Source organism: Neodiprion fabricii, chromosome 7 (assembly GCF_021155785.1).
Source record: "Neodiprion fabricii isolate iyNeoFabr1 chromosome 7, iyNeoFabr1.1, whole genome shotgun sequence".
Lineage (NCBI taxonomy): Eukaryota > Metazoa > Arthropoda > Insecta > Hymenoptera > Diprionidae > Neodiprion > Neodiprion fabricii.
This window is the reverse complement of record NC_060245.1, coordinates 21,469,213-21,495,768: the sequence shown is the minus strand read 5'-3', so window position 1 is coordinate 21,495,768 and position 26,556 is coordinate 21,469,213. Positions and strand designations below refer to the sequence as shown.

At 42.9% G+C, this 26,556-nt stretch overlaps 1 protein-coding gene across 5 annotated transcripts in view; it reads right to left on the bottom strand.

The window, feature by feature from the left end:
- Nucleotides 1-9,017: 9,017 nt before the first annotated feature.
- The window catches only part of LOC124185961, a 139,976-nt gene continuing 122,437 nt past the window's right edge, over nucleotides 9,018-26,556 (bottom strand). For all 5 annotated transcript variants that reach the window (XM_046577222.1, XM_046577225.1, XM_046577223.1 and 2 more), the window contains 7 exons: nucleotides 22,717-22,886; nucleotides 12,613-14,317; nucleotides 12,181-12,518; nucleotides 11,925-12,076; nucleotides 11,481-11,762; nucleotides 11,221-11,400; nucleotides 9,018-11,133 (listed from right to left, as the gene is read on the bottom strand). In XM_046577222.1, coding sequence (XP_046433178.1) covers nucleotides 11,019-11,133; nucleotides 11,221-11,400; nucleotides 11,481-11,762; nucleotides 11,925-12,076; nucleotides 12,181-12,518; nucleotides 12,613-14,317; nucleotides 22,717-22,886 — 2,942 coding nt within the window. In that variant the 3' untranslated portion in view covers nucleotides 9,018-11,018. The remainder of the gene's footprint in view (nucleotides 11,134-11,220; nucleotides 11,401-11,480; nucleotides 11,763-11,924; nucleotides 12,077-12,180; nucleotides 12,519-12,612; nucleotides 14,318-22,716; nucleotides 22,887-26,556) is intronic.

Sequence of the window (26,556 nt, the reverse complement as noted above, 5' to 3'; positions counted from 1 at the left end):
TTTTATACAATAGTCGCAGCGTATTGGGACTGCGCCCAATCGATTTCTCTCGCTGAATTACGTCGGAATAGTGCCACAATGAATTTATTCCGGCACTTTTGAAAATCGCGAAAATTTTCGCAAAAAATGCAAAGGGGTTAGCCTTACTTTTTCTTCATTTTTCGACCAAAAATTTTGGGTCTCCGATTCGATTTGTGTGACCTTTTCCTGACTAATTCGACCCTCAGAAACTCAGAAAACGCAGCGAAAAGAGCGTGGGATCAACAGGAGAGAAATGGCGAAGGAAAAAGCACCTGCTGAAAAATGTCGAAAACACAGGTTCTCGTTTCTTGGCTGTAACTTTTTATACAATAATTGCAGCGTATTGGGACTGCGCCCAATCGATTTCTCTCGCTGAATTACGTCGGAATAGTGCCACAATGAATTTATTCCGGCACTTTTGAAAATCGCGAAAATTTTCGCAAAAAATGCAAAGGGGTTAGCCTTACTTTTTCTTCATTTTTCGACTAAAAATTTTGGGTCTCCGATTCGATTTGTGTGACCTTTCCCTGACTAATTCGACCCTCAGGAACTCAGAAAACGCAGCGAAAAGAGCGTGGGATCAACAGGAGAGAAATGGCGAAGGAAAAAGCACCTGCTGAAAAATGTCGAAAACACAGGTTTTCGTTTCTTGGCTGTAACTTTTTATACTATAATCGCAGCGTATTGGGACTGCGCCCAATCGATTTCTCTCGCTGAATTACGTCGGAATAGTGCCACAATGAATTTATTCCGGCACTTTTGAAAATCGCGAAAATTTTCGCAAAAAATGCAAAGGGGTTAGCCTTACTTTTTCTTCATTTTTCGACCAAAAATTTTGGGTCTCCGATTCGATTTGTGTGACCTTTTCCTGACTAATTCGACCCTCAGAAACTCAGAAAACGCAGCGAAAAGAGCGTGGGATCAACAGGAGAGAAATGGCGAAGGAAAAAGCACCTGCTGAAAAATGTCGAAAACACAGGTTCTCGTTTCTTGGCTGTAACTTTTTATACAATAATTGCAGCGTATTGGGACTGCGCCCAATCGATTTCTCTCGCTGAATTACGTCGGAATGGTGCCACAATTAATTTATTCCGGCACTTTTGAAAATCGCGAAAATTTTCGCAAAAAATGCAAAGGGGTTAGCCTTACTTTTTCTTCATTTTTCGACCAAAAATTTTGGGTCTCCGATTCGATTTGTGTGACCTTTTCCAGACTAATTCGACCCTCAGGAACTCAGAAAACGCAGCGAAAAGAGCGTGGGTTCAACAGGAGAGAAATGGCGAAGGAAAAAGCACCTGCTGAAAAATGTCGAAAACACAGGTTTTCGTGGCTTGGCTGTAACTTTTTATACAATAATCGCAGCGTATTGGGACTGCGCCCAATTGATTTCTCTCGCTGAATTACGTCGGAATAGTGCCACAATGAATTTATTCCGGCACTTTTGAAAATCGCGAAAATTTTCGCAAAAAATGCAAAGGGGTTAGCCTTACTTTTTCTTCATTTTTCGACCAAAAATTTTGGGTCTCCGAATCGATTTGTGTGACCTTTTCCAGACTAATTCGACCCTCAGGAACTCAGAAAACGCAGCGAAAAGAGCGTGGGTTCAACAGGAGAGAAATGGCGAAGGAAAAAGCACCTGCTGAAAAATGTCGAAAACACAGGTTTTCGTGGCTTGGCTGTAACTTTTTATACAATAATCGCAGCGTATTGGGACTGCGCCCAATTGATTTCTCTCGCTGAATCACGTCGGAATAGTGCCACAATGAATTTATTCCGGCACTTTTGAAAATCGCGAAAATTTTCGCAAAAAATGCAAAGGGGTTAGCCTTACTTTTTCTTCATTTTTCGACCAAAAATTTTGGGTCTCCGATTCGATTTGTGTGACCTTTTCCTGACTAATTCGACCCTCAGGAACTCAGAAAACGCAGCGAAAAGAGCGTGGGATCAACAGGAGAGAAATGGCGAAGGAAAAAGCACCTGCTGAAAAATGTCGAAAACACAGGTTTTCGTTTCTTGGCTGTAACTTTTTATACAATAATCGCAGCGTATTGGGACTGCGCCCAATCGATTTCTCTCGCTGAATTACGTCGGAATAGTGCCACAATGAATTCATTTTGGCACTTTTGAAAATCGCGAAAATTTTCGCAAAAAATGCAAAGGGGTTAGCCTTACTTTTTCTTCATTTTTCGACCAAAAATTTTGGGTCTCCGATTCGATTTGTGTGACCTTTTCCTGACTAATTCGACTCTCAGGAACTCAGAAAACGCAGCGAAAAGAGCGTGGGATCAACAGGAGAGAAATGGCGAAGGAAAAAGCACCTGCTGAAAAATGTCGAAAACACAGGTTTTCGTTTCTTGGCTGTAACTTTTTATACAATAGTCGCAGCGTATTGGGACTGCGCCCAATCGATTTCTCTCGCTGAATTACGTCGGAATAGTGCCACAATGAATTTATTCCGGCACTTTTGAAAATCGCGAAAATTTTCGCAAAAAATGCAAAGGGGTTAGCCTTACTTTTTCTTCATTTTTCGACCAAAAATTTTGGGTCTCCGATTCGATTTGTGTGACCTTTCCCTGACTAATTCGACCCTCAGGAACTCAGAAAACGCAGCGAAAAGAGCGTGGGATCAACAGGAGAGAAATGGCGAAGGAAAAAGCACCTGCTGAAAAATGTCGAAAACACAGGTTTTCGTTTCTTGGCTGTAACTTTTTATACAAGAATCGCAGCGTATTGGGACTGCGCCCAATCGATTTCTCTCGCTGAATTACGTCGGAATAGTGCCACAATGAATTTATTCCGGCACTTTTGAAAATCGCGAAAATTTTCGCAAAAAATGCAAAGGGGTTAGCCTTACTTTTTCTTCATTTTTCGACCAAAAATTTTGGGTCTCCGATTCGATTTGTGTGACCTTTTCCTGACTAATTCGACCCTCAGAAACTCAGAAAACGCAGCGAAAAGAGCGTGGGATCAACAGGAGAGAAATGGCGAAGGAAAAAGCACCTGCTGAAAAATGTCGAAAACACAGGTTCTCGTTTCTTGGCTGTAACTTTTTATACAATAATTGCAGCGTATTGGGACTGCGCCCAATCGATTTCTCTCGCTGAATTACGTCGGAATGGTGCCACAATTAATTTATTCCGGCACTTTTGAAAATCGCGAAAATTTTCGCAAAAAATGCAAAGGGGTTAGCCTTACTTTTTCTTCATTTTTCGACCAAAAATTTTGGGTCTCCGATTCGATTTGTGTGACCTTTCCCTGACTAATTCGACCCTCAGGAACTCAGAAAACGCAGCGAAAAGAGCGTGGGATCAACAGGAGAGAAATGGCGAAGGAAAAAGCACCTGCTGAAAAATGTCGAAAACACAGGTTTTCGTTTCTTGGCTGTAACTTTTTATACTATAATCGCAGCGTATTGGGACTGCGCCCAATCGATTTCTCTCGCTGAATTACGTCGGAATAGTGCCACAATGAATTTATTCCGGCACTTTTGAAAATCGCGAAAATTTTCGCAAAAAATGCAAAGGGGTTAGCCTTACTTTTTCTTCATTTTTCGACCAAAAATTTTGGGTCTCCGATTCGATTTGTGTGACCTTTTCCTGACTAATTCGACCCTCAGGAACTCAGAAAACGCAGCGAAAAGAGCGTGGGTTCAACAGGAGAGAAATGGCGAAGGAAAAAGCACCTGCTGAAAAATGTCGAAAACACAGGTTTTCGTTTCTTGGCTGTAACTTTTTATACAATACTCGCAGCGTATTGGGACTGCGCCCAATCGATTTCTCTCGCTGAATTACGTCGGAATAGTGCCACAATGAATTTATTCCGGCACTTTTGAAAATCGCGAAAATTTTCGCAAAAAATGCAAAGGGGTTAGCCTTACTTTTTCTTCATTTTTCGACCAAAAATTTTGGGTCTCCGATTCGATTTGTGTGACCTTTTCCTGACTAATTCGACCCTCAGGAACTCAGAAAACGCAGCGAAAAGAGCGTGGGATCAACAGGAGAGAAATGGCGAAGGAAAAAGCACCTGCTGAAAAATGTCGAAAACACAGGTTTTCGTTTCTTGGCTGTAACTTTATACAATAATCGCAGCGTATTGGGACTGCGCCCAATCGATTTCTCTCGCTGAATTACGTCGGAATAGTGCCACAATGAATTTATTCCGGCACTTTTGAAAATCGCGAAAATTTTCGCAAAAAATGCAAAGGGGTTAGCCTTACTTTTTCTTCATTTTTCGACCAAAAATTTTGGGTCTCCGATTCGATTTGTGTGACCTTTTCCTGACTAATTCGACCCTCAGGAACTCAGAAAACGCAGCGAAAAGAGCGTGGGATCAACAGGAGAGAAATGGCGAAGGAAAAAGCACCTGCTGAAAAATGTCGAAAACACAGGTTTTCGTTTCTTGGCTGTAACTTTTTATACAATAATCGCAGCGTATTGGGACTGCGCCCAATCGATTTCTCTCGCTGAATTACGTCGGAATAGTGCCACAATGAATTTATTCCGGCACTTTTGAAAATCGCGAAAATTTTCGCAAAAAATGCAAAGGGGTTAGCCTTACTTTTTCTTCATTTTTCGACCAAAAATTTTGGGTCTCCGATTCGATTTGTGTGACCTTTTCCTGACTAATTCGACCCTCAGGAACTCAGAAAACGCAGCGAAAGGAGCGTGGGATCAACAGGAGAGAAATGGCGACGGAAAAAGCACCTGCTGAAAAATGTCGAAAACACAGGTTTTCGTTTCTTGGCTGTAACTTTTTATACAATACTCGCAGCGTATTGGGACTGCGCCCAATCGATTTCTCTCGCTGAATTACGTCGGAATAGTGCCACAATGAATTTATTCCGGCACTTTTGAAAATCGCGAAAATTTTCGCAAAAAATGCAAAGGGGTTAGCCTTACTTTTTCTTCATTTTTCGACCAAAAATTTTGGGTCTCCGATTCGATTTGTGTGACCTTTTCCTGACTAATTCGACCCTCAGGAACTCAGAAAACGCAGCGAAAAGAGCGTGGGATCAACAGGAGAGAAATGGCGAAGGAAAAAGCACCTGCTGAAAAATGTCGAAAACACAGGTTTTCGTTTCTTGGCTGTAACTTTATACAATAATCGCAGCGTATTGGGACTGCGCCCAATCGATTTCTCTCGCTGAATTACGTCGGAATAGTGCCACAATGAATTTATTCCGGCACTTTTGAAAATCGCGAAAATTTTCGCAAAAAATGCAAAGGGGTTAGCCTTACTTTTTCTTCATTTTTCGACCAAAAATTTTGGGTCTCCGATTCGATTTGTGTGACCTTTTCCTGACTAATTCGACCCTCAGGAACTCAGAAAACGCAGCGAAAAGAGCGTGGGATCAACAGGAGAGAAATGGCGAAGGAAAAAGCACCTGCTGAAAAATGTCGAAAACACAGGTTTTCGTTTCTTGGCTGTAACTTTTTATACAATAATCGCAGCGTATTGGGACTGCGCCCAATCGATTTCTCTCGCTGAATTACGTCGGAATAGTGCCACAATGAATTTATTCCGGCACTTTTGAAAATCGCGAAAATTTTCGCAAAAAATGCAAAGGGGTTAGCCTTACTTTTTCTTCATTTTTCGACCAAAAATTTTGGGTCTCCGATTCGATTTGTGTGACCTTTTCCTGACTAATTCGACCCTCAGGAACTCAGAAAACGCAGCGAAAGGAGCGTGGGATCAACAGGAGAGAAATGGCGAAGGAAAAAGCACCTGCTGAAAAATGTCGAAAACACAGGTTTTCGTTTCTTGGCTGTAACTTTTTATACAATAATCGCAGCGTATTGGGACTGCGCCCAATCGATTTCTCTCGCTGAATTACGTCGGAATAGTGCCACAATGAATTTATTCCGGCACTTTTGAAAATCGCGAAAATTTTCGCAAAAAATGCAAAGGGGTTAGCCTTACTTTTTCTTCATTTTTCGACCAAAAATTTTGGGTCTCCGATTCGATTTGTGTGACCTTTTCCAGACTAATTCGACCCTCAGGAACTCAGAAAACGCAGCGAAAAGAGCGTGGGTTCAACAGGAGAGAAATGGCGAAGGAAAAAGCACCTGCTGAAAAATGTCGAAAACACAGGTTTTCGTGGCTTGGCTGTAACTTTTTATACAATAATCGCAGCGTATTGGGACTGCGCCCAATTGATTTCTCTCGCTGAATTACTTCGGAATAGTGCCACAATGAATTTATTCCGGCACTTTTGAAAATCGCGAAAATTTTCGCAAAAAATGCAAAGGGGTTAGCCTTACTTTTTCTTCATTTTTCGACCAAAAATTTTGGGTCTCCGATTCGATTTGTGTGACCTTTTCCTGACTAATTCGACCCTCAGGAACTCAGAAAACGCAGCGAAAAGAGCGTGGGATCAACAGGAGAGAAATGGCGAAGGAAAAAGCACCTGCTGAAAAATGTCGAAAACACAGGTTTTCGTTTCTTGGCTGTAACTTTATACAATAATCGCAGCGTATTGGGACTGCGCCCAATCGATTTCTCTCGCTGAATTACGTCGGAATAGTGCCACAATGAATTTATTCCGGCACTTTTGAAAATCGCGAAAATTTTCGCAAAAAATGCAAAGGGGTTAGCCTTACTTTTTCTTCATTTTTCGACCAAAAATTTTGGGTCTCCGATTCGATTTGTGTGACCTTTTCCTGACTAATTCGACCCTCAGGAACTCAGAAAACGCAGCGAAAAGAGCGTGGGATCAACAGGAGAGAAATGGCGAAGGAAAAAGCACCTGCTGAAAAATGTCGAAAACACAGGTTTTCGTTTCTTGGCTGTAACTTTTTATACAATAATCGCAGCGTATTGGGACTGCGCCCAATCGATTTCTCTCGCTGAATTACGTCGGAATAGTGCCACAATGAATTTATTCCGGCACTTTTGAAAATCGCGAAAATTTTCGCAAAAAATGCAAAGGGGTTAGCCTTACTTTTTCTTCATTTTTCGACCAAAAATTTTGGGTCTCCGATTCGATTTGTGTGACCTTTTCCTGACTAATTCGACCCTCAGGAACTCAGAAAACGCAGCGAAAAGAGCGTGGGTTCAACAGGAGAGAAATGGCGAAGGAAAAAGCACCTGCTGAAAAATGTCGAAAACACAGGTTTTCGTTTCTTGGCTGTAACTTTTTATACAATACTCGCAGCGTATTGGGACTGCGCCCAATCGATTTCTCTCGCTGAATTACGTCGGAATAGTGCCACAATGAATTTATTCCGGCACTTTTGAAAATCGCGAAAATTTTCGCAAAAAATGCAAAGGGGTTAGCCTTACTTTTTCTTCATTTTTCGACCAAAAATTTTGGGTCTCCGATTCGATTTGTGTGACCTTTTCCTGACTAATTCGACCCTCAGGAACTCAGAAAACGCAGCGAAAAGAGCGTGGGATCAACAGGAGAGAAATGGCGAAGGAAAAAGCACCTGCTGAAAAATGTCGAAAACACAGGTTTTCGTTTCTTGGCTGTAACTTTATACAATAATCGCAGCGTATTGGGACTGCGCCCAATCGATTTCTCTCGCTGAATTACGTCGGAATAGTGCCACAATGAATTTATTCCGGCACTTTTGAAAATCGCGAAAATTTTCGCAAAAAATGCAAAGGGGTTAGCCTTACTTTTTCTTCATTTTTCGACCAAAAATTTTGGGTCTCCGATTCGATTTGTGTGACCTTTTCCTGACTAATTCGACCCTCAGGAACTCAGAAAACGCAGCGAAAAGAGAGTGGGATCAACAGGAGAGAAATGGCGAAGGAAAAAGCACCTGCTGAAAAATGTCGAAAACACAGGTTTTCGTTTCTTGGCTGTAACTTTTTATACAATAATCGCAGCGTATTGGGACTGCGCCCAATCGATTTCTCTCGCTGAATTACGTCGGAATAGTGCCACAATGAATTTATTCCGGCACTTTTGAAAATCGCGAAAATTTTCGCAAAAAATGCAAAGGGGTTAGCCTTACTTTTTCTTCATTTTTCGACCAAAAATTTTGGGTCTCCGATTCGATTTGTGTGACCTTTTCCTGACTAATTGGACCCCCAGGAACTCAGAAAACGCAGCGAAAAGAGCGTGGGATCAACAGGAGAGAAATTACGAAGGAAAATGCACCTGCTGAAAAATGTCGAAAACACAGGTTTTCGTTTTTTGGCTGTAACTCTTGATGCGTTGATCGCAGCGTATCGGGACTGCGCCCAATCGATTTCTCCTGCAAAATTACGTCCGAATAGTACCGCAAATAATTCATTCCAGCATTTTTCAAAATCGCGAAAATGTCGAAAAATGCAAATGCGTCAGCCTTACTTTTTCTTCATTTTTCGACCAAAAATTATGGGTCACAGATTCTATCCACAGGGTCAGATTATTCAACTCCTCGATCTTAGGGAATCGCTTACTGTGTCACATTTCACATCAACCCCTTCCACATGAAATGAAAAACGCATCCACATCGTCGTGGGATCATCACCAGAGAAATCATGAAGGTAATCCGTTGTTGTAGGCTGCACCCTTATGTCTGTCGTCCGCAGCGAGGGGCGACTGTGGACAACTGATGTTGTCCGCAGACGCACGTATATCGAGTGTATCGACGATGTGATACCCCTGTTTCTCACAACACTACATCAAATACCTGCTGATGGAGCCCACCCATAATCGATCTGCGGTGTCTCTTGATATTTTCCATGTTTACTCTTCGCCTTATTTGTCAGTTTTTTTTTCACCTTTATTTCGATAGCTTATTGCATTGTTCCGTAAAAAATTAAATTGCAAAACTGAAAGGGTTAAATACAGCGTGTATCTATATGCATGCAGATTTTTCAGAAAGTAGGTCGTAATGTTTATCTAAAAACAGATATTAGCGGAAAGAGAAGTGATGAATTATGAATATTGCTTCATGACATTTGAGGTATTCCAGGCTGAGTTTGTCGTATCATTTGTTGTGTTCAGTACTTTTGATTGACCAAACTCCACAAAAAGCATTGACAGTAACAACATTCAGCAGTAATCAAAATCATTTTTTAATGAATATATGCATATATATTCGTTATGACATAACAATATACATATTTACAACCTATCAAGACACGAATTGTATTGAATAAAGACGATATATTCATATATATTGTAACATGAAGACACATTTTCCTCCCTTTTTGTATCATTACTGGCTTTTGTAGACACAAAAATATCTTACATCATTTATAAATATTATATGTGTTTATATATATGTACGTAATTTATATCATTTCATCAAATATTCTAGATCAGTAATATAATAATGTAACATATAACAATATCATACATACAATATATATTTATATATATGGAATACAAATTTCATACATTTCCTTCCATGGATGCATACGTAGTTCTATAATCATATATAATGTAAGTGACTAGTTTTAGTTAGAAAACATTCATCATAATGTACCACGTAAGAATACAATATTATGCGCATTCGTTCATAATACCCGGGTCCAACCGAACAACGTGGTCCCTAAATTTCGAATCCCTTCCTGACGAAAATGAATCAAGAACATAAATTTTTCTTATAATATAAAATTTTTATTACCTTGACAAACCAATTGAAGAAATTTGTCCCCAGGTGCAAGCATTTCGTGATAAAGCTATATGCTCACCGAAACGATCACCTAATGCGACAGTAACGTTCAGTTAGAACGAGACTAGGTAGTTTCCAGAATTTTCCGGAAAAAGAAATATATGAATAAAAAGATTTAGAAATGTGGATTCTGTTGTTTGATTTATATAATATAAATTTTCGTGGTAAAATCACGAGCAATCGCGAAATAACCAAAAAAATAAACAAACGGATAAACTCTTCAGGTCCGAGATGTTTTCGTATTGAGATAATTGGTCATGCTTCGCATAGCTTTTCAAAACTTTTCAATATTATAACAACACTATGGCGTATTTCAGTTTGGAGGTAAATTTTCAACTATAAATGAGGTACATTCATTAATACGTACATACATTCATATATATGTATATTACAAGTATTATTATCTTATGATTAAAAACGTCAACATGTATTACAGGTATATAATTTGTGCATGTGTATGCGTGCGTATATATAGATGCGTAGTTTATTTTGTTTTTACACATATTACTTGCGTATACTTGCGTGCGTCATGTGATTTATTTACTTTGTTGTGTATATATAATTAAAAATGGCATTTGGTCCAAAAAAAAAAATATATACATATATATCTATGTATATATATTTTCATTTATATTTATATTCATGTATAAAACTCTTTAGCGTATTATTTATATAACTCTTTTATAATGTATTATATATTGCCTAATTATATATTCACTGTTATTATTAATAATTATTACTTTTCATATAGTAACAATAAAACTTCATTATACTTCAATATTAAAATTGTATATTCATTCATTTATAACATTCAGATTATATATAATATCTTGTACGAAGTTTTTGTGTTTTTTTTTTTATATATATGTATTCTTCTCCCCATCACACATAATATTTACAACTTAACAATTATCATTTCTGTTTAGTATCCCTTCGATTTGCTTTACTTGCTTCCTTCTCGTTTACTGCCTCTCCTAACCGGAAGAATATCTTTAATTCGAGTATTCGCACCACTTTAAAAAAGCGTCTTAAAAATCTTCTCGTTAAAAGTACCGCGTAGCGAAAATTGAGTTATTTGTTAAAAAAAATTTCGCAGATCAAGCCGACGAGATTGCCATTCTTTTAAAACTTACGAGATAAAAGATTCTAGATATACTTTAAAAGAAAGAAAAGCATATACATTTTGACTTGTTTACAGCACGGGAGATTCGTTCTTCCACGTGGCAAAGGGGTGACCGATCTATCACTGAACTTTCCTCACTGTTCCTCGTCAATGGCTGGCTCAACCCTCCGTAAATCCATCAGGATTCTTCGCTCCTTGTGTTGTTGACCAGACGAACCGCCATGCAACAACGTTCCTCGTTGTTGCACGGTGGGCTTTTCTCAGACCTTGCTTTCAGGTCCGTCGGTGGTGTGCTTGAACGAGTTACGAATCTTGCTAAGATGCAGGGCGCTTATATGACCGTAGCTTTTGTTGTACCAATCGGGTGTCCGTCCCCTTTAAGCAGCAAAAGAAGGAGAAAATTACGGCCAACTGTTTAGCTAGACCAGAAAAAAACGCGGCGTCTCTCGAATTTCTACTCACTTTGTGTCCACTCTTGAAAGGTGCATTATCCTCGATTTTCCACTGCCACATGGCTCGATCAGGTAACGCGATGCCAAAACGATTCCTCGCGTACCGCCTAGCATCACCGGTGCTTCCGGATGCTCGACGGAAGTTTCCACGATGACGCAAGCGCCCTTCGGCAAGTCATTTCGCCATGATCTGAAGGGTGGTTAACCGGATCGTTAGAATCGGTAAACTACAAGTTTCGGAATTCTCGTAACAGCGGAGTCATGTCTTACCTTAAAACGCAGTAGTCCCTGGCCGGAAGTGGGCTCATGTTTCCGGTGGCGTATTGGAACACCTCCACATTAGCGTCAAGCTTATTGACCAGTCTGTACTTCAGGAGTTGAGGATCCCAGATGTGTCTTTCCCTCAGAACTCGGTGCAGCAGCTCGTTTGGAGGTGCCTCTACTTCCGTCGAAGCTCGCCACAATCGGAGCGGGTGTCCGTCTCCGACTTTTTTGTAAGCAACCTCGACGCCCGGATCAGCTGGATTGTTTATACTGACCCAACCTCGACTTCTGTTCATTGGTAAAAGAGAAACTTTGTCAAAATCCGCGGACGGTTTTTGGTTTCCAAGAGTTGTGAGAAACAACTGTTTATCAAATCCCGGAGCATCGACCTCGGGTGCGGTGTCTTGGAATGAAAGAAAACTACCTCGGTTCAAAATTACTATTACTCACTTTTCGCGAGCTTCCTTCAGCAGTGCGGTTGTACAAGCGTAAAGATACCCTCTCCAGTCCTGTTTGAACTCGGAACCAAGTTCCTCCAAACCGACGGGCACACTCTCTTCCATGTAATTGAAACGACACTGAGTAAGCATGTCTGAGGAAACCTGGGCATTGCGAAAAAGAAGAACCGTATGATTAGTCATCGTTCCGATTAGGTGATGGATTGAATATCGCAAAGTAAAACTATTGACTAACGTATCTCACTTACCATGAATAGTTCACGATGCGTCTTAATCAAGTACAGAAGACAGTCGTTCGCCGCTTTGTTCTCGGACAATTCCCTCTGATCGGGTATACCGACGGTTTTCCTTCGCCTCGGAGAAACGCTGTTAGACCTGTTAGAAACGTTGGTCATAGTGTGGTTGAAGTGAAACAAACTGGGGGCTAGACAAACGGCCAAGTTCGAGGCGGTCATCTGATTGAAAGGCGAGTTGTTCGCCACGTGGTTCAGGAAGTCCAGAAGCGCCTCGAGAGCCTCCCGATGTTCGTCGGGAAGAAGTAGAAGTACGCATTGAACAGCGTCTGGTCTGATCTCCGCCGGAACATCTGTAAAGTATGATAAAAGAATGGTGTCAGAGGTGAAAGAGTTGAAACAAGCCATCATCGTAATCACCGCGTCACCTCGTTGAATGAAACTCACGTTGAAATATAGCGATGAAAGTTTCAGACAGCTTATTCGTTAGCAGTGACTCGGGCAGCTCCCTGAAGTACTGCTTGACGAGATCGGCAACATCGAAAGCCTGTTGTCCGTCAAAGTTGATGTTGTCACCCTGGGTCTCGGTCATAACTTTGAGCGTCTGGATCCTGGACCTGAGTCCACTTTTTCGGAATATCCCAATCTGGTCGAGAGCATTGGCCCTGAGCCACCTGAGGGCGATCTGAATGCACTTGGGAAGCGCCTGACCTGTGCGTTGAAGGGACAGTAGCAGCGGAACGCCGAATACAGTCTTGTCCTTGTAGTCGGGGGTCTTGATCTTCCGTATGAACTTCGGAAGCTCCCAATTCCACCCGGTCCTATGGGTGGGGCAGTACCGTTCCATGCAGGCGGTGAGCTTGAGCAGCGCAAGCTTTCTGAGGACCAGCAGCTGCCCGCAGGACATGGAGGCCATGGCGCGAGAGCAGAGAGGGTCGAGAGGTTCAGGGTACAGGGATCCCCTCTGAAAGCTGTGCCACCTGACGACGGAACCCTTGTGTCTCGGAGACTCCTCTTCCTGGTCGGAATCCCTGCTGGCAACCGTCGAGCTGCTCTCCTGGCTTCCGGCAAGCTCTGAGCTCCTGGACCTGGACTTCTCTCTGTAGACAGTGACGTCCTTAGCCAGAGGCGCCTCTTCCCGGTACAAATCCTCCCTGCCGCGTCTAAAGCTTTTGTACAACCTCTCGTCCCGTTTACCGGTAGTAGTCAAGGCAGTCTTCTCCTCCTGACTCTGGTTGAACTTGTCCCTGTACCTCTGCGACTCTTTGCCCAGATTCAGACTCCCCCCTCTGTTACCGACCGGTGTTTGATCCTTCGGTGACTGGGGATGAGTCGAGACGTATTCCAGAACCTTGGTGTGGTTGCTGTTAGCGTCCTTAAAGTACCTGTGTCTCCAGCTGGTTGGCTGGCACTCCGAGTCACTGAGGGCGCCTTGGTCCTCCCGGGTTCCACGATGCAGGAAACGACGGGGCCTGTTCAGCTTCGTCCTGGTGGGCGTTGGGACGGGCCCACCACCTTGGGAACCGTCGGAACAGTAACTCGAGGAATCGTCGCCGAATGGACTGAGGTTACTGGCGAGTGGCGAGGCCGGCAGATGGAAGGGCGACGACGGAAGCGTCAGTGGTGATGGTGGGAGGTGGAGGGGCGAGGGGGGCCCAAGGTCGTTGAAGGATACGGGCGCCGGACCGGTAGGCGAAACGTCGACGCAGTTTAGGTCCTTCATCTTCTGCTGCATGGATATAACGTCGAGGACCTGAGGACCGCTGATCACGACGCCGTCGCGGTTCTGCCGCTTCCGCCTCCTCGACTTCAGGGACTCTACCCTGCGCAAGAAGGCCTTGGCACTGTCCTTGAGCCGCTCGGATCCCGTTCGTCTGAAACGGGGTCCCAGCTCGTCGGGAACCGGACCAGGGGGAAGACTGCCGTATTTGAGGGTGTCCAACATCGTATCCTCGGCTTCTTCGGCCTCTAAACGATCCTCGAGGGAGTCGTCGTCGTCCTCTGGCCTCGCGTTCTCGTCGACAATCGCCTGGAGCTTTTCAACGTTGGCCTGAGTTACATCGCCAACCCTTGACCACCGTCTCGTCTTCTTTTCGAAGGTCCAGTTCTCGCTCAAGGCGCACTGGTTGTCCTCGTCCGAGTCTTCGCCACCCTGTCAACAGCGGATAGAGAGAGTTGTTTTGACGTTCTCAAGTATGCAAACATTAAGCGACGAACTATGATTTGGCCAACGAATTCGTAACGGTCAACAGACCATCACGGTGACTCATCGTGTTGTGGTAGATTCTGTGTGTGTGTACCGTAATTAACGAACCCGTGACCGATTCACTCATTACAGTGACGTCACGGTGTTTATCGAAAAAGTGGAAAGGGGACAGGGTTGTTGGAGTAAACGCGAGGGTAAACGAGTCGGGTCACAGCTGGTCCCTAATAGCTAGCAAACTCCAAACTCTAACGACTTGTGCTTTCCGTACAAATTAGAACGCGGGATAAATGGTGGAACATGACGTGTCTCTTTCTAACTGTTGAATTATCATCGTGCGCTATGGCGCCACTCAAGATATTCTGTGTATGTGTGTGTGTGTGTGTGTGTGTGTGTGTGTGTGTGTGTGTGTAAGACGCTGGGAACTGGTGAGCACTAATTAACACCGACCATCTCTGCAGGACTTCTTGATGCCGGAAAGAAAAGAAGATTCAACCAACAGTGCTTACGTGTATGTGTAATATCATAAAGTTGCAATGTCGTAAGTTGGCGCGTTTGACACTTGCAAAGAGTTTTAATATGCACCGATATATTTCATCCCTTTTAGAGGAAAACGTGACTTTTCTTTGCTTCGTCTTTGCTATCTCGACTGAATATTAAATAATTGTGTCAATATATTGAGCATATGTCATCAGTGGAGATTGGAACAGCAATGTTTACATACATTGCTTGAAACTGATATGAGAGTGTGCTTTGAGTTACAAGTTTATACCGATTTTCAACTATGGACTGAAACACGTGGCCTGATAGTTTGTTGGAATTCTACCGAGACTCTTCGATGTTTCCAGGTCGTTGAACGTCCTGAATCGAGACTCCCCGGTACAATGGAGTTCAGAACGGTTATCTACAGAATGGAGTTGAAGTTGTGCGATCATCTCGAGAAGAGTGGTGCGAAATTGGAGGTTTACGAAAAAAAAAATCGTCTGTCAAGAAGAAGTTAACGAATCGGTGAAGAAGAAGCGACGAGAAAAGAGTAGAGAGGAGAGGATGAAAGTAGGCCGTTTAAATACAGTCTTCGTTGGCGGAAACTGCATCAGTGCAGCAGCATCAGTAGCGGGTGGCAATGAGTTGCACCATTGAGACTTGACGCGATGAAGAGAAATCTGGCAAAGAAGAGGAAGAACAAGAATAAGAATACGAATAAGAAGAAGAAGAAGAAGAAGAAGGAGAACAAGTCTGAGGTGCAGCGATCGAGGGAGTAGCTTGGGTCCGCAAAAATAGACCCCGACCCTCCTATTAATAGCTTATCTTAAAATTATCGCGTTTAGGGTGTCAGTTGCGGCGGTCTTCGGCAACGATTACTTAACGCGTAACCAACGTCGGTCGTTCGGTTTGTTTCGGTTGACGACCGATTTAAAACCCGCACGCTACGCACGAGGTTTCGAAAATCCGTACCGAAAAAGAACTGGCAACTTAGGCCTCGCGGCCCGCCTACGTCACGGGTTAACCATTTTCGAATGCTTTTCCAGGTCAATCTTTTTTGACAATTTATTCGTCCGTGTGCATGCCTGCGCCTCGCTTCTGGCCCTTATACCAACCACCATCACGTCTATTTCAAGCCGATGTGGATATACCGAACGGTCGTTGACGGTGTTTGGATTTCATAACGGTGACGCGGTCTTTCCTTATTCGATGCTAAGGATCTTCGTATATTTGATTATTCTTTACCGCGTCCTTTTCGACACTTGGATAACGCCGCAATAAGTACACAGGGTGTAAGTGGTTGAACCGACGTTTGATTCTTTTCTTTCTTTTTTCTTTTTTTTTTTTTTTTTATTTGAAAGAGAGGTTTTTTCAACCTACGATTCTCGATACATACGGCATGCTGGACAAAAGAACGCTCCCGGTGACCGACTGACGTCACTTCCGCTCGTTCGACTCCAACGAACAGCTTTGTACTACCGCGTGGTACAATTATCGTCAACGGGTGACCAACTGCATCCAGCCCGCACCCTGATGTAATGAATTGATCACGACCCAGGATACGAATAATGGATAGGTAAATAACTGAGTTGCGATGGGTTTGTGGATAACGAATAAAGAAGCATCTAACTCGCTGAATGATTTTTAACTCACCGTAATCTCGGAACCTGAGCTTAAGCAGTAGCTAAGTTCTGAGTTTCTGTTAGATTGTTTGCCAAGTGATTTGCAACGTTCCAGCTATATTTCATACGACTCTTTATTGTGAAACAATAATTTCCGTATTCAATTTCCGTCATATCTTTGATCTCGAGATTTAATCCATGCCCGAAGTCGAGCCAATTAAGCTTCCGGTACATTTTCAAATACCCACCTACCGCATCTCTAATCCCCGTAATTTACTAACAATAAAAAATTGCGTTTCTCTTCCATTTGGTATACCGTCAAAATAAGATCAACAAACAGGCGCGAGTTTCTTCCGTCTCACAAAAACAAACTGGCTAATGAAAAAGCATCATTTTTGGTGTTTTCACACCGCCCCGCTTCGGTTGCACACTGCGGTACACAGCTCCCTCAATTACGGGCGGATGCAAAAGAAACTCGAGTAACTCGAGCTCGAGGGGTTAATAGCTCTCGATGTGGACCAATTTAGGCAGCGCACTAACCTCTGAGGGAATTGGCCGTAGTTTCTTTTTTTCCATTTTCCCCTTTTCTACTTCGTTTTTCTCTCGTCGCTTTTTCCTATCGTTTTTTAATTTCACTCTCGAGTTTAGGTCGCAGCTCTTCGCAACGGGACCAACGCGACCTTTTAAGCCTCCTCCTCCTTCTCCTCCACTTACACACGACCACTGCATGTCGTATTTTTAGTTATGCATAACGAAAACAAGACTGGGAACCGCTGCACGTATCCACACTTCGTCAAGTCACCATAAATTTCTAGTTTTGTTTGCTATAAAGTCCTCGTAACATTCTTCAGTTTTACATCGTAATTAATAAAAAAAAAAAAAAAAATACAGTTCCTAGTACGAAATGAATATTTCTTTTCATTACGGTTGTACAATATTATCTTTTGGCTATAATTGCGATAATTTGATACCGGTGAACCAATGAATCTGATATTATGAGGTCTTGATAGTGTCAAGAAAACAAAAAAAAAAAATAATAATAATTTGCCAAGAAACCGGGAACACTTTAATATTTACTTGTACCACATATTTCCCAATACCAAATTTAATCAAATTTTCCAACAACGGCGTGAAATGAAATTCGTATCAACGTACAACATCCGGCGACTTGCACGCCACCGTCGATCTTTATTTCCATCTATAAACTCCTCGCCTATTTTCGAACGTATTCAGCCCTCATGCACCGACGGACGATGCGGGTCGAGTACATCCGAAACCTCAACCCCGACTCCATTTTCTTTTAGGCGTAATTGCCGTTCCCCTCCATGGTTTTGCCTATAAACAGACCTTTTAACCGTGACGACCCACACACCGTCCATCAGCAACAGTTCTCTCCTCGCCTCGTTAGGAAGAAATCTTACGTAATCGGCGATACACCCACGATTCGACCGATGATGATACGCGTGTCTGCGTTTTATCATCGTGCCCACGTTGCGATTCTCGAATTCACACACCCGCAACCCGCGCGAAGATCCTCCGAGATTCGTTGCGCTTCTTATGGGGGCGAGGATATCGCGAAGAACGGTAAGTCTTATTCCACACTGTGCTTGTCGTCGACTTGACAAATGCTCTGGGCGAAGCAGCGACGTTAGATAACCACTTATTAGCCACGGAATGAGATTACTCTAGTTGAAAATGCATTTCTAACCGGTACCGTTATATGTGACTAGTAGCCTGTGCATATCCCACCTATGCATCGGATTCTCTTTTACAATCATTCTACCGATTACCTCAAAACACAATTATGCGTAACAGAAAATCAATACTTTCAATACTGATCAGTTCTTTCGTTCAATTCGAATCAATTTTCTTCCAATTTCTTGTAATGCGTCACGTATTGTACCTGCTCCAAAAAGTGTAAAGTGTTTGTTTACAATAACGGCAGGTTCAAATGCTGTACGAACTTCTATAGAATATCTTTTAGTATCGGTAAAACACTATTTAACGTCAACACAATAGTATCTGTTGTCAATCTAAAGCTATATCTGACTTTCAAGTTCCCAATCAAGCACAAAAATTGTTCTACAGTAGCCCACACCGGCCAATTTTGGTCAATTTTGAAACCGCCAATTTTTTACACAGTATATATATATGATCGGTGTAAAATCTTTCATGGATAAATGTGCATGAGTAATTATTGTGCAAAAATATTGAACGTAAATATATCAAGGTGAGAATCGTCGAAGTGGGAGCGAAGAAGATGATGCGGCTTGTGAGATCGGGAGAGATGCGCTCGAGTGAAATTTTATAGAGATCGGTAAAAGGCGGTCTTTATGACCGGTAGGATGTTAAATAAATATCGACGAGAGAGGTGCGAGATACGCGGGATCGTCGGGCATCCGCGTTCTAACTTTGCGAGTGCTCGCATCTAACTAGCTGACACAAGAGTACAAAACGTGCGTGTGTGTACGCGCATACGAACGCATCCATGCGCGAGGTGCATACATGCGAAAAACTGCAACGCTACCGACAAGACGATGACGAGATATTGAATACCAGACTCGCCAGACTGCTTGGCACACAGCGTTCGATTGAACGAAAGAGAGAAAGATAGAGAGAGAAAGAGAAAGAGCACAAAAAAAAAAAAAAAAAAAGAAAAGAAAAGAAAAAGGGAGAATAAAGTTAATGCAAAAAGAGCCGCCGTCGAAAGAATAAAAGCAACAAGTGTAAGAGCTGCGGCAGCGGCTCGATTCGAAATCGAGAAATCTACCGAGACCAGATCGTTAACGAGATCCGCGCGTGCAGTTTCCTGCGATTTTAAAACCGGCTGAACTGCCAGGACACCGCGATTGCTTTGCGCGATGCGGGTATAAAATAAAATAATTGCCTCGTAGCGTCGAATGGATAACCAAGAAAATTCCACCATTTCCGCTGTTTTTTATTTTACACTCTCCTATTTTTATTTATTTTATTTTATTTCTTTTATTTCTCTTCGATGTGGGTTTATAATTTTGTGCTTAACGAATCACCGGTTCAAGATTGATATTTTTCTTCCTCCCAATTCTCGTCGAATTTTTAGAAAATATTGATCGTCGATGATTCTCACAGGTGTAGCTTCCACATCTTCTGTAACCGGAGTACGTGAAATTCGTTTTTTTATTTTTTTTTTTTTTTTATTTCTCGTCTTTCGAAGGCGGTTTTTGCGCAGGCGGGTAAACTGTGGTATATATGTATTAAACATTCCGAGATACCGGTATTACCGCTTACAATATTAGCCAACTTTTTCCCCTAGTAGGGAACCTGTTAACCTGTTCACCAGCAGCACCAGCAGCAGCACCAAGATATTGAATGCGGGTATAATTCCTCCGTTGAGTTGAGCCGATTTGCTGCGCTGTATATCAAAGGCGTGAGCCGCGTAGTGGTATTGAAATATTCATTACGTTATTAATAATCACTGTGAAACAATACGGATCGGTTGTTATTTTCTTGCGTTATATCAAACGACGGTACAACCGCAAATCTCTGGCCACCGCTCAAGTTTCAAATATACTTATAACAGATTCTTCCCACGCCTCGCTAGATTGCGGGAAACGAATCAATTCGCCACACAAAAGTCGACGGTCTAACTTTTCACCAATCTATCTTCGTTTTGCCGCAAGTGTTTGTGTAATATATAAATAAAATCGAGCGAAAATTATTGAGTGAGAAAATAAAATTTATCAATACATTTATTCATCGATAGTTTTGTGGAAAATTTTTACAAATATACCTACTTCGAATTTTAATACAACGATTGCTGATAATTTTCGTTTCAAACTGAATTTTTCACAAATTACTTTTCAGTTCATTTCAAAAATTTTTGTACGATGTAATATCAAAAATTAATTCCAAGAATTTCGTAGAGAATTCATTCGCAAATATAATCAGACCTGATTTATGATCAAATATTTTACAAGCAAGATGATTTTGTTATTTTTACACGAAAAAAGTACCTACTTGATAATATGATAATTTGAGTTTTAAAATTCAAAATTTTTATCACGCTATTGCGTTGGTCAACTTGACGGTTTTGGAAAAAAGATTGTTTTATTGATCCTCGGGCACCCGTCAGTCCGACTGACATTCCGCATCGATCTAAAGACAATTTGAGTCGCAAGCGCGGCTTAAGTCGAGTAAAATACAGGTGCTGCTGCACGCCGAGCCGCGCTGTCTGCCGCTCCTGTCACACGAGGCTTCAACCTGTTCGGTGTTTTACGCATACCTGCTGCGTACAAACTATACACATATACGTAAAACTTATACGCAGAGAGAGATGCGTAATTACCGGCGATGTTTGACGCGAAAGAGCCGCGGTGCCGGGGCGTGACGAATGGTTTGAAAAAAGTGAGACTGCACCTAGCCTTGGATCCTGAACCTCGTTCGTTTCATCCACGAGGATAGCGAGCTGCGGCCAACTTCAGAGGGTCGGGAATTGTGGTATAAAAGGTATTAAAGGAAGACGAAGGATCATTTTCGTAATTTTGATATCGCCTCGTGCGTAGCTAATACGGTATAAACGGAGTGGTATTTATTTTTCATTGAAAACGAAGTCTATGAAAAATTCTAATGCTATTATATCCGACAAGCAACGATTTATGATATTTTATTCGCCACGACTGCAACTGACAATTTCATAGAATAGCCGGAAGGGACAGCAGCTGCTGGCATGCGGAAAATATGAACGATGTATAGGGTGGAAGTATCGAGAAGTTAGAAAGGTGGGTATAACGAATAATTTTCGAGGATCATCCGCGTTTCCGTGACCTGAGTTGATTACGGGTGTAAGGTAAAAGGAAACCGATCGCACCTGCGTGCGCGACTGAATCGGACAAAGTTGAGAGGAACGTGAAATGTATTTAGCTCGAAGCACACGTCAAAACCATTTATGGCGATGAAAGTTACAAACTCGAGGTGTTACCCCGAATTGCAATCGCCGGTTTTCGACTCGAACAAAATTATTTCCGGTAATTCGAAATTATCGCCGTAAGGCACCGAGAAAGTTGGCGCATCGATGTATAGGATCAAGTCCTTCCAGACGATGATCGAATCGTCATCGTCACCTGGAAGTTGCTTCTCGTCGACCAGAGTGATTCCGTTTTACCTACGCCCATGACGGCAGACGACGCGACGCGATTGCCTTCGAGCCAGCAACAAATGGCCGTAATCAACCCTGAGCAACCCCGATCACGTGATGATGTTTGATTGGTATTCAAAGCGTAGGGAAGTGCATCGCCGTTGACGATCCCTCTCGAAGCTGATCCCCGTAATAAGAATAGCCCAGAACGTACGTTGAGCGCGTTGTGTGCTTTCACCGTGTGCATAACAATGACCATGTTTTCAAACGTGTCATAAGACCCTCGACTCGATTGCATACCAAGTGGCTGCAGGTAGATGCAAAGGTACACGGGACTGCAGCGAGTCGTGCCTCAAAAAGGCAAGGAGGATGATGGCGATAATAATAGGCGTATGTAAAACAGCCTCGGTGTTCACCGTCCTCGGAAGAGGCAAGAAACCCTGCAGCAGCCCGTCACTTTTCACCATCCGAGTTTAATCTAAGAGTACGGATCTGGGAATCCATTTGCGATTAGTCCGCAGGGCCACTTCGGACGGCCTTGTCAACCTCCGGCTCAACTTCCACGAAGAGTCTTTTTCCACCGTCTCCATCCGACCTGCGCTATTTTTCCGAGGTGTATTTAGGACCCAACTCCCTAAGAAGATCGCATACCTCGATTTCTTTTCACGGGGATATTTTAAATGCCGCGTAAGGCTCCTTTTTAGGATACAACAAAGTATAAACGACGCAAAACTCCAATCGGAGGAAGCGGGTAATAACCGTTATAAAAGGTACGCCCAGGTTGGCACGAGAACAATATTTGAAGACGATGGAAATGGATATCGGAAGTCCCTAAAACTCTGACCGTCACCTGAGACTTCATCGACTCTTATCGATGGTTGAGTACGAACATTTTCTATGTCGGGATCTTTGGTGCTGAGACCACGTAGACGGTAAATCGCGTGGTTTTCAACAAGGACAATTTCGAGCTCGACAAATGATTGACGAAGGCACTGGTTTGGTAGCGTAATTCGAGGAGTCGAATGGTAATTGGAAATTGATGGGTGGCGTGGAGAAATGGATGCAGGGTTTTCCCAATCACCGGACGATCGACTCCCTGAATGAATGACCGATTTTTTTTTTCAACTCACCGGTTTACTGTGGCTGGTGGTGTGATGGTGGTGGGAGTGATGAGTGTCGAGTTTCATGTTGGCGCAGCGATTCAAGGCGTGCAACCTCCTGAATAGACTCTGCAGAGAATCGGCATCAAGGAAAGGATGGTCCTTGGCTACCCCAGAAACCTCGATCGGAAACTGGTAATCTGAAACAGCGAGAAGAAGACAAGTTGTTCATTTAGTCTCCAAAGAATTTTTCTTTTTCGTTTTTTGGTTTGGAGGGTGACGATTTGCATCAGGAACATAGCGAGGCACAGATCGTTCATTATTGGACAGTTCCATGGTGCGAGATGACAATGTAAGAATATAGCGTTTGAAAAACGTCAAGAACAACGTCATCTCCGATTACGGATGTGATCTCTCGGGCAGTCCTAGCCGGTCCTCGACTCGACGAACCGAGTCTTTTGTGTTGGTCGACTTGCGCAACCCGCCTAGTGCAGCCCTGTGTCCCGACCCAGATCTTGTGATCCAGATCTTGATCTATGATCTTGGTGCGCGATCATTCGTGACCCGAGCCGTATTGAAACGAGGAGTCCGATTCCCCGTTGTTCCTGCCCACTTAGCGCTAATTTTTCTTTCTCCTTTCTCATCCAACCAGCTCATTGTCAGGACGGACAGCGACCACGATAATTAGCTGTAAGTAATAACCCTGCGCCTCCGCGCAATCTCCTAGGACAAGGCTCGTGCCTTACCGAGGATCATTCTAATTGGGGTTTCAGGTACTTGTTTGTTTTCTGCTGTCTCGACGTCCGTTCAACGAATCAATTAGCACCGTTACACAGTACGAGCATCAGAAAAACTCCGATAAGGGATCTCTTTGAGGGTCAGCGATGGGGAGGGGGGGGGGGGGGGGGGGGGGGGAAATCATCAAAAGATCGAGCATAGACGAAGCCTAAGCATTTTACTTTTTCTTTTCTTTTTTTGTAGATGTATTAAAACACCAGTATTGAATTCGGACATTGAAATTTTGGCTTATCTCCGTTGCCGGAAAGTTGCAGCGCGGTTAGTTTTACGCCGGGGAAAAGAAGCACGATTATGTAATTACTCCGAATTACGTTAACGACTGTATTTGTCGTATACTCGGTGTTGGGGAAGGTTAAATAAAACATTTCTCACACTGTCAAACCGACGGTTTTTATCATCATCTACCGTCTACGTGACGAATCGAACGTGGCGTTTCTTACATATTACCTATATCCGATGGTTATCGAATCGAAGATTCAAATTGATCTGACATGCTGTTTTCTTCTCTTTAAATTTATATCGAAGAAAATGAAGAAGAAGAAGAAGAAGAAAAAAAAGAAGAAGAAGAAAAAGAAGAAGAAGAAGCAAAAGAGGAAGGAGATGAGAAACTATCATAAATAAATCTTGTTTCTTTGATCCAAATGTGTGTAATTCAGTGCCGGACGTTCAAGTACGTAATCCACGGAGTGCGGTTCATACGTACACACGATCGTGTCTCTTATTTATATTGCACAGAGATATACAGTATATATTTATATCGGGCCTTGTGGTGCGGGGGGGGGGGCCCGGGTTCAACTAGGTCAATTGGTGACTATTCATAGTATACGCGTTCGATTACGTGCCTGACTTATGACTGGCAATTAACCGTGTGAGAAAACGAGTGCCGTTGTGTTAAAAATAAAAAAAAAAAAATAAATAAAAATAAGACAAAAACTAAAGCAATACCGTGTCTATAAATACGAAACGTGTGCGCAAGTTTCGGAGGTCAATATATACATTATCGTTTATTTTTCGCAAAAGTGACAACTGCGAAATTCGACGTGTCCTCCCCGCTTGTAGCTGAAATGGACTCTGCCGTTATTTTTGCTCTTCGTTCCCGTCTCTCTCCCCCATTCGTCTGCTATTTTCACTGCGATACGGTGACACTTGAACCCAGCTGCTGCGATTAAGATTAGCGAAAGAACGACTGGCGCCGTTTATCTATTCGCGACGGTGTAATCTGGAAAAAGTCACTAAGTGCACACGGGGATAATTATAGGAGAGAAAAATAAAAACAGTCAAGTTAAGAAAAAAAAAAGAAAACCCGCTCAATAACAACACGTTGTTCGATTCGTGGGCGATTTTGTCGTGCAGTTGGATTATAAATCTATAATATCGAGGCGTGCTTGGTGAAACTTTTACAAGATAATCGCGCTTGCATCCTTGAATCTTGGCTATGGTGACGGATCAAGGTGACGAGTTGCATAATGTAAAATATCCCGACACAACGCGTTACGACTCAAACTAGCCAGTCCATCCTTACGTCCTACGTATACTCTCCGACGACGCCTCCCAGTCTCGGAGGATGATATTACATATCCAGATATGGCAGAGGCACGTCGATTTCGCCAATCGATACCGATTCCATTATCGCGACAAATTTTCGTCATCCAGAATTGGACGATGTTAAAATTGGCGTAACAAGACTCACCTCTCATTGTAACGCCTTCGCACCTGCGGCACATTCGTGTCTCTTCTTTAATTATCTTTATCTCTTTCGGTACACAGTCGTCGGCTGAATACGCTATCATCGACGTGTGGGAACGAAATAGTGAATATCTTCTTCTTCTTTTACAGGTACTCCAAAAAAATTCTCTTCCATACACATTGTTCTCATGATCGGTGAACGTCTAGCTGACGACACAGACTCGAGGGCAGAGCATCGGACGACGGTGTAAATTAACCGCAAGGCAAAGCGGTTGTTATTCTTGTTTAAAACTTGCTTAGAGGTATGCCTGTAATCCTGGTATAGTCGCAGTTACGGTATCATGACTGTACAAACGACTGATCGATAATCTCGGGTAGCAAACATTAACAGCACATCGAAGACGTTCCCCTGTCACTGGATAAGCGGCCGATGCTTCCGACCCTGATGTTATAAACCGAGGGTGGAATAATCGGGTGATGTCAGTTACGAAATAACCTTATCTCTTCGAGCTCCTATCGATGGGTAAACGAACTTCTGACAGCTACCGTTCGTTCCGAACTTTCGAATAATCGGAGACAGTCAGTCCTCCGCTTATCTACACAGTGTTACAGAAACCGTGTACACTTTTCGGTCATAACAATCAATCCTCTATTCCAGGATGAACAATAACAGCACCGATTTGTTTGTCCGGTTAAACACGTAAGTATGTCTCTTACTGTGTAAACTTCTGAGCGTCGACTATTCGTCACTACAGTTTATATTTGCTAGGATATCAATGTCACCGAATCGAGCGACGTTGAGAGTACAAGTTTAGTAAAAGTCCTCTAAAAGTCACACAGAGAGATTCTTTTTGGTTCACTTAACAGCCGTGTGATCGTCGGTTGCGAATAACTGTAGTAACCGTTCTTCTTTGGGATGAAACTCCGTTTTATCGCGCGATTCGAGGATCATGTAAAAAGTCGCACGGTGTCATCGTAGTCGCGATCCAAACAGGAGCAAAAAATTTCTCACAAATTTCAGCTGTGATTTGGAAGAAGAAATAAAAACTAAACGCGCCTGAAAACTCGCCTAACTTTACGCGGTCGTACTCGGTGCGTTAGCGGTTAGCTTCCAACTAGTGATCGGCCAGCTTGGGCGAGCATAAATGAGGACTTTGTGAAACCGACTGAGAATTGGTGGGGGAAACCAGCTAGACGCTCGACTTGTGGTGGGAGATAAGCAAAGGCGAACCACGATGTACGGGAGAACGACTGAGAGCAGCCAATGATCCCGGCAATGCGCCTTGATCATCCTCCGGATCCCGCTTCTCCGTATCACCGATCGCACATGCGGCTCTAATTTGTCAATTAGTAACCAGGGATGGATGGAAAAAGGACCCGGTAAAG